At 38.6% G+C, this 8772-nt stretch overlaps 1 protein-coding gene across 4 annotated transcripts; it reads left to right on the top strand.

Moving 5' to 3' along the window:
* The first annotated feature begins 1194 nt into the window (after positions 1–1194).
* Positions 1195–7041, top strand: LOC127655305 (terminal nucleotidyltransferase 5C-like). 4 transcript variants are annotated; one of them, XM_052143041.1, is made up of 2 exons: positions 1195–1234; positions 2378–7041. In XM_052143041.1, the coding sequence occupies exon 2, from the start codon at positions 2389–2391 to the stop codon at positions 3556–3558; it is 1170 nt and encodes a 389-aa protein (XP_051999001.1). In that variant the 5' UTR covers positions 1195–1234; positions 2378–2388; the 3' UTR covers positions 3559–7041. The 4 variants fall into 4 exon arrangements, with proteins under 4 accessions (XP_051999001.1, XP_051998997.1, XP_051999000.1 ...); XM_052143037.1 differs by lacking the exon at positions 1195–1234 and adding an exon at positions 1422–1546; XM_052143040.1 differs by lacking the exon at positions 1195–1234 and adding an exon at positions 1428–1550.
* Positions 7042–8772: the final 1731 nt, after the last annotated feature.

Raw genomic sequence — 8772 nt, 5'->3', positions numbered from 1 at the left:
CTCAAAATAAATGTGTTAATTTCAGGGATTTTCATTAGTTAGCCTACACACACACACACACACACACACACACACACACACACACACACACACACCCTATATATATATATATATATACACACACACAATATAAAAATTATATCACATTTCCTCAAAATTAACCTTTAGACAGCACATGCAATGATCTCATGGATCTGGAAAATCTGCAGTGTATAGTGACAAACAGGTGTTTAGGAAAGTACAGTGGTAGTTTTTGTTGTTATTTCGTGTTTTGGGAGAAAATTAAATCAAATGTGCTTTTTACCCCGGGAGGTCTTTTGCCCCCAATGTAGCCTTCCCTACCCTTAACAGGGCTTGTAGGGATATATGCCACTGAAAGTGATAAAAATGGCCCCGATTTTTTATAAATATGTGTGCTATAAAATGCCCCTGTTGTGCATTTCTCTGGGTTTTTTTTACTATCCTCTAACATTTGCTATATTTTATAATATGCTATTAGTGTATATAGTGCATCTGCAGACACTAGTGACTTGTAGCCTGTATATTATTTACAGCCCCTCAATGTATTTGAGTTGACTCAGATTGAGAATTTTTCCTTCTAGTTCTTCTAGTTGAACTAGTGTTTGTCATAAATGGATGACATGCTGTGTATTTTTATATGGTTAGAAAACAAATGCCCTCATAATGCTAAAAAAAGAAAAAGAAAGAAAGAAAAAAAAAAGCCTATGAAAATCAGTTATACAGAGTTATGAAGTTCCCCTTCAGGAAAACAGTTCTGACACTGACCACTAAATAATATAGTGTTAATAATAAACTTCTAAATATAATTTCTATAGACGAACAACAGAGGGTTTGTTAATGGTTTTATATTGTTTTTCCTTATGTTACATAGGCAATGCAATAAAATGTCTTCTCATCAGATATCAACATGCATTTTTTTCTGTCATAAATAAAACTCTAATTTGACAGAATGCAACAAGAGAAGCTGTGTTACAAATGATGTGCATAAGGCGTCTGTAAAAGACTTGATTCTAAACCTCAAATGTGTAGCTCAGTTTATCATGTCTGAACGACAATTCGTCATGTGCCTATGGTCGCATAGCAACACAATAACCTCTCCAGCCAATCACAGGCATCGCTGGCGCATTGATACAAGCAAATAGAACGCCGTATGTTTTTGAATTCCGCACAGATCCACAGTCCTTGTGTTGTGAAGCTTGGCATGCGAGTGTTGGTAAGTTCAACGGAGATATATTGCTTGTTATTTTTCCTGCTTATTATGTTTTTCTGTGTGTGATCTATATGGATACTATTGAAAAATAGTGCGTAGTGGAACTGCGTGGAATCAGGTTGTTTGCTAGCCAGTAGCTCTTCGTCGTATAAAGAGGGCGTGCATGCGGTTGAGCATCAGAACTGAAGCTGTGGCATTTAAAGCGTGCTCCCGTACGAGTGAGTGAACGGATGGATGCATGCGACACCTTATTTGACATATCCTACTTTGTGCCTACCACGTTGCTGAGCATCCCGGGTGGATTTACTGATAACAGTAGGTTGGACATATTTCATATTTTGGATTTGGATGCAATCGCAATATTTACTTGTAAGTTTGCTTCTCGAATCCTGTTCAGAAATGTTATTTGTTGTATTTTATTTGAAATGTGATCTCGCGAAGATGGTCGGTCTTTCGATCTATCACGTGCGTTCACTTAATAAAAAATTCAATTGATCGCATTTCGTACACGTCAGATGATTTAATACATCGTTTTGATATCTGAAAGGAGATGGGTTTTGTCTGGTATTTTTAACATTTTATTTTTGATGACGTGTTTTTTTTTTTTTAAAGAGTAAAGTTTTAAAGAGCTTTATAGTTCGCGTGCTGATCACCATCTTGTATTTTAACCCAACATTTAGTGAATCAGTTCTTAAACGACTCATTAGTTAAACGAGAGAGTAATGAGTTTAATCGGTGTGTGAAAGCAGCAGCTCGAGCATGTGCACTAAACATGCTTCAGTTACTTCTCGAATGCTTGTCTGACGTTCTCGAAAACCAGAGAGTCATTGTGAGCTCTTTCGTTACAAATGAGTGCTGAACCAGTTGGACACTCAATACATGTTTTATGCCCTTAAATAAATCAACATAACGCCCGTTTGGTTTCACTCACGGATAATCCTTTTATTTTTATAAAACCGTTCAAATGTCGTAGTTTTTCCTGAATAGTCCACCTTTTGGTGTGCGTATATATATTGAATCATACATTTATAAAATTAAATTTTATTTAAATGTACAAATTATTTTGTTTGATTCTAAGATCAAGAATTGTTTTAAAATTGACCAGTGGAAATGTGTTTTTTATTTATAATTTTTTTTTTATCCCAGGAACTGCATAGATGTCAAACATGGCCTCTGCTTCATCCAGCAGTGAAAGCGAGTCACAAAGTGTGCTTACCTGGGACCAAGTAAGCCGCTTGAATGATGTGCTAAAGGAAGCTGTGCCAGTCCATGGCCGTGGCAACTTTCCCACCCTGGAGGTCCGGCTGAAGGATATTGTACAGATAGTAAGAACCCGTCTTGAGCTCAGGGGCATAAGGGTCAAAGATATACGTCTGAATGGTTCCACAGCCAGCCATGTGCTGGTAAAGGACATTGGCTGGAGCTACAAAGACCTGGACGTTATCTTCAGGGTAGACCTCCCTCGGGAAGAGGATTTCCAGCTCATCAAAGATGTGGTTCTTGGCACTTTGTTGGACTTTCTTCCTGATGGGGTGAACAAAGAGAAAATCTCTTCCATGACCCTGAAAGAGGCCTATGTTCAGAAATTTGTCAAAGTCTACACCGAGCAGGACCGTTGGTCCCTTATCTCACTGTCCAACAACAATGGCCGCAATGTTGAACTGAAATTTGTGGACTCGATTCGGAGGCAGTTTGAGTTTAGTGTGGACTCATTCCAGATCATTCTGGACTCCGTGCTGTCTTACTATGAGATCCCCAAAAGCCCCATGTCCCAGCACTTCCACCCTACCGTTGTCGGGGAGAGCATGTATGGTAACTTTCCTGTAGCGCTGGACCACCTCAGGAACAAGCTCATTGCAACCAAAAGGCCAGAGGAAATCCGTGGAGGTGGTTTGCTAAAATACTGCAACCTCCTAGTGAGGGACTTCAAGCCCACGGATGAAGATGAGTTCAAGGCCTTGGAGCGTTACATGTGCTCTCGTTTCTTCATTGACTTTCCTGACATTGGTGAGCAACAGCGAAAACTGGAGGCTTATCTGCAGAGCCACTTTATTGGTGAGGAGAAGAACAAGTACAACTACCTCATGATTCTGCGCCGGGTTGTGAACGAGAGCACGGTGTGCCTCATGGGACACGAGAGGCGGCAAACGCTCAACCTTATCTCGCTTACAGCATTTCGGGTGCTCGCGGAGCAGAATGCCATACCTGATGCATCCAGTGTCACCTGTTACTACCAGCCAGCTCCTTATGTCAGAGACCTAAACTTCAACAACTACTACGTGGCCTCTTGTAACCAGTCCATTCCAACTTGGTTGCCTTGTAAGTAAGGCGCATCCAAAAAACACAAGTTGGCCAGAAAGCTGGATATTCGGGCAAAAGGGTTTTTTTTTCCCCTCTGTAGGCATAAAGGATATTTAAAATGACGTGTTCTCAATTTCTTTCTTTTGCTTTTTTAATTTCTTGTCTACAGAGGTGTCACAACATTTTCTAATCCAAAGCTATATATTTTAGTGCTTGAATTAAGAATATTTCTTTTTTCACTTAATATACAAAATTTTCAGACTAGTTTTTGTCGCTCAGCTCTGACTGAGATAAAAATGTTTTCCACATTGAAAAACGATTCCCTTAGTGCCTTAATATACTCCAACCCTTAAAAGTGAAGGATATTTTGGGAGAAAAAAAAAAAAAAAGATATTTTTCTGGTGTGTTAACATAAAAGTGCAAAATGGCCGTGCGCGTGCACAAAAAAAAAAAGCAAAAAAGTCTAAATTGGAAGAGGGAAAAAAAAATTATTGAAGAAAAGGCTATAGAAGATTTGCGCACAGGTGAACGTTATCAGGAGTTTTTTTTTTTGGTACACTGGTGGGCAGCTAGTTACTTTTTGTTCTCATGACTTGTAATGTGAACTGAATCATGTTAAAGTATTCATAGCAATGCTCTCCAGTTTGCTGTGTGAATGCATAATACTTTTTTGTGTTCCACTGTAAATTTGAGAAATTACTATAGTGCTATTTGTAAATTGTTCAGTCTAGCTGATGCTCATGGTGAGACTGAAATTGGTTGCAACATGCACATTAAGACGGTTTTGTCCTTTTTCCATAGAACTGAGAAGGACATTTATATGAGGCAGTGTTTATGATCTAGATAAGGATATAGTAGTTACATTTTATATAGAGAGAAAGGGATAATCTTGGTAATGAATGTGCGCGTATGTTTTTGAATAAGATTGGAATGTCAAGGTTCTTCATAGAAGCATCTGCTCCTTAGCATTTTGCAACCATTAGCAGACTTTGCATTGCCGTGTGTAACAAGACCTTCAGTCTCCTGTGGCCTAGCCAAGCCAACTGATGTCACAGTGGTCTAAAATTATCCCTCTCCCTGCACCACATGTGCCTTGAATGGACAGTGTATGGGGCGGAATTTCGAATGGGGCAACCGTCTTTCCTGTGCTTCTGACTACGGTCACTGTAGATGAGGGGTGAATGCTGGTATGTCACCAATCCTTATCTGGTAATATAGGGCTGGGAGGAGTTGCCAGAGCCAGGGGCATACCTTTACTACTACAAATAGATGTAACAGTGTGCAGATTCCTTTTCATTTTTGGCTTCAATGATGCTGAGCTTCCTGTTCATAATCTTCATTGAGCTTTACTATCTCCTATCTTGATTTGTAAGTGGATTTGATTGTAAATGGACAGTTCTCCCATAAATAAAATTGCAGATGTTGTTGCAAATGGAATACATAGAGATGTTATGCAGCATGTTAGCCTCAGTCATCATTCACTTTAATTGCATCTTTTTTTCTGTGCTATTTAAGTGATCATTGGTGACTGAAGCTAACATTCTGCCTAGCATCTTTTGTGTTCTATGTAAAAGTCCTACAGAATTGTGAGCAAATTATTTCAGAGTTGTAATTTTTGGGTTAAACGATCCCTTTGATGACTTCAAATAAGGGACACCGCAATAATCAGAGATATTAAGTCACTTTTATGGTTTGTAAGATGGTACTACATTATTTTAATAGCTGTTCTTGTCTGCCCTCTCCCTGCCCCGTACATTCTTGTGTGTTCCTCTTTCACCATTAGTCCATTCAAAGAAATGCTGGTGCATTGCTAGCTGCTCTTAAGTAATGGCCAACAGCTGCCCCCTGCTCCTCGGTTTCCCCCTGCTCACATGCCATAGCTCATGCTGGTTCAGCGCGTACAAGCACACGCATTAAAGCACGAGAGCGATGTTCCTTCTCTTATCTGCTGTCACACAGACTTTTAGGGTTAGGAGAAGGGTCACACCTCAGAGCGTATTCTGCTATAATGGAGTTTTATTTTGTGTAGTGCGCTGCCCGCCCCCAGCAACAGCACATGGGTGCCTTTGTTGTGGTGATCCATTTGTGTTTAGACTATGACGGTGTATGAAATGAACCAAAACACCTTGTAAATCATTCTGTCTGTCCAATTGGTTTTAATAATGGTGAAAGAGGATGATTGAACTTGGACTTTTTGGTAGGAGATTGCCCCCTCTGGAGTCACGCCAATGTTTTGCAACCCTAGTTGTCTAGTCATTCCATTTATTCAGTGTAATTTTCACGTCTTTTCTACGTCACCCTCATAATCTTCGCCAAACCAAAGTGGAAAGTGTGCAATTTATGGTATTTTCTAAATATCTAAGGCCAAATTGCTGGAAAAGTATGCATTTTAAAGGCCTTATAGTACTCCAAAGCCCTGTGAGCACATGAGTTCTATGGGACTTTTTTTCTTCTAGTGGATGGAGGTCTCAGGGAGATGTCAGGATGTGACATAGGGCCACCGTGTATCTTAAGAATTGCTACTTGATTTGATCAGCACACTTCCTGAAAACATGTTTATCTTTTTTTGTTTTGTTTTCTGAAAATCTTTTGTATTACCATTTGACTACAAAAATGTCAGCTCAGTAGGAACTTTATTTTTAAATGTGTTTGGGTATCAGTATGATCTGTAGTTGTTTTGGCTGCACAAAAAAAAAAAAAAATTACCTTAAACTGCCATTTTCAAACATGCTTTTGTTAGAATCTCCTGGTGTGTGTGTGTGTGTGTGTGTGTGTGTGTTTGTGTTTTTTTTATCTTGTCCAGATGCGCTTCACATATATAAGGCCTGGTGTGATGAGGCTTGGCTCATTTCCTATTTAAAGTCTGTGTACCGTATGTTTCTTGGAAAGGGAGTGTTTAAAATAGGAGAGCATGCTTTTGTGTGTTTTGAATTCATGTTGTGTTCTATTTTTATCTTCTTTGTTCCCTTTTCTCACCTGTAACTCCATATTCCCTAGCGGTAGCCCCTCTTTCATCAGTTGACAAAGGTGTTGGAGCTTTGTAACACTGCTCTGAATGCATCTGTAACTTTGCGTGTGTGCAGGGGAGGTTTATTGGACTTGGACATGCTTGTCTAGAGTGCAAGACTTAATGATGGAGGCTTTTAAAACCTTTTTGCAATGTAAGAAGAATTGTGGATTTCTGCATATTGTCTTTTTTTTTTTTTTTGTCTGTTAGGATGCTATTGAATGTGAGTTTAAAAAAATTAAAGACTAAGTCGCACTATGTATTATTTTGAAATGGTTCCTCTGTCGACTTTGATGTCGGCTTGGTGATTATGATGTAGATTTCATTATTATGCCATTTCATTTGTCTGCACTTTTTTACCTTGCTATAATTTTCCTTCGAATGGAATTGAAAATAAGGAAAATATGTAACGAGGGGGGAAAAAAAATAAAGTATTGAAAGTCAAATCTTGTTTGCATGCTCTTTTGTTCATAGCCGTTGTAGTTATATAATCTACAGTGAGACCACATTGAAAATCTGGCATTTATAATGTAATTTAAGATCTGGGGAGTTGTTGCATTTTGAGAAATTTAAAACCAACTCTTACTCATGTCGTTCCAAACCTGTGTGACTGACTTTCTTCTGTGGAACACACAATGTTATGATAGTTGCAATTTTAGTCAGTCACAATTTACTTTCACAAACTTTTTTCCATACAATGAAAGTAAATGGTGGCTGATGCCATTATTCTACGTAACATCTATTATTTTCCTTTGCAGAAAGAAAGCAATGCAGGTTTGGAACAACATGAGGTTGAGTGAGTGACACAATTTTCATTTTTGGGTGAACTATCCCTTTAAAGAAAAGGGGAAGTAATGAGAGATTCTGAAAATTGACTCTAGCACATTTTTCATTAAATTATTTTAACATATCTGAGTGAAAGGCAGAACAATCATTTTCACTTGAGGTTCTCAGATGTTTGGACCTACTGTATATTTGTATTTGCCCATCCAGTATGATTTTTGCTCTGTAATAAAATTGCCCTCCTTAATAGTATTAATTCTTCTAAAATACCTTGTTAATTTTTTTTTTTTTATACATTTTCAAATGTCAAATCTCAACAACTGTGAGAAGCAAATCAGATGTTTGCTAATTGAGATGATGGCTCCCTTTTATTGCAGTGTTTTTTTTTTTTTTTTATGGTAATGGTTTAGACTGATAGTGTCAAGTGTTTGAATGATCTGTGCTCACTGAGGTGTTTATTCCCAAGGGTTCTCTGGCCCCTGTGGTGTTCTTCACTGCTGCATTGCTCCACTGCCCTTTAAAGCACAAGTATGAATCAGCAGTCTGTGCTGCTGGCCTGAAACAGCACTCTGGCTTTCAATAGTCTTGATATTTATAAAGTCATACTCCAAGTAAAAAAAATATAAAGGAGATTACATTTTGTACCTTTTGCTGTAATATACATTTTTGTTTGCACTAATACAGTGCTGTGGAAAAGTATTTGCACCCATCCTGATTTCTTCTTCTGTTTTTGTGTATTTATCATATTAAATTGTTTTGTCTCGTTTGAAGATCTAAAACAAAGGCAACCTGAGTAAACGCTAAATACTACTTTTGTGCCACTTTTAGCAGCAACAACTGCGTCTGATAACTGGAGATCAGTCTTTCACAATGATGTAGTGGAATTTTGTCCCACTCTTCTTTGCAGAACCACTTTGGTTCAGCAAAACTGTTGGGTTTTTGAGCATGAACTGCCCATTTAAGGTACTGTCACAGCATCTCATTTGGGTTCAAGTCAGGACTTTGCTAGACCACTCCAGAACTTTAATTTGGCTTTTAAGCCATTCAGAGGTGGACTTACCCCTATGCTTTGGATCATTGTCTTGCTGCATAATCAGTTGCGTTCAAGCTTCAACTCAGACTGATGACCAGATGTTCTCCTTTAGGATTTTCTGGTACAGAGCAGAATTCAGATTTCCCTCAATTATTGCAATTCACCAAAGCCCTTAAGCAGCAAAGCATCCCTACGCCATCACACTACCACCTCCATGCTTGGTATGATGTTCTTTTTGTGGAATTCTGTGTTTGATTTACACTATGTAATGGGACCCGTCTTCCAATTTTGACTCATTGTTCCATGGAACGTTTTCCCAAAATTGAGGAACATCAAGGTGTTTTGGCAATTTTCAGACAAGCCTTAATGTTGTTCTGGTTTAGCAGTGGTTTTCGCCTCCCCACCCTTCAATGGATG

The sequence above is a fragment of the Xyrauchen texanus genome, chromosome 14, assembly GCF_025860055.1.
Source record: "Xyrauchen texanus isolate HMW12.3.18 chromosome 14, RBS_HiC_50CHRs, whole genome shotgun sequence".
NCBI classification, from domain to species: domain Eukaryota; kingdom Metazoa; phylum Chordata; class Actinopteri; order Cypriniformes; family Catostomidae; genus Xyrauchen; species Xyrauchen texanus.
This window is presented reverse-complemented; position numbering and strand designations above follow the sequence as displayed.

Coding starts and splice junctions, on each gene's coding strand:
- LOC127655305 (XM_052143041.1), top strand. CDS start 2,389: ATGTCAAACATGGCCTCTGCTTCATCCAGCAGTGAAAGCGAGTCACAA.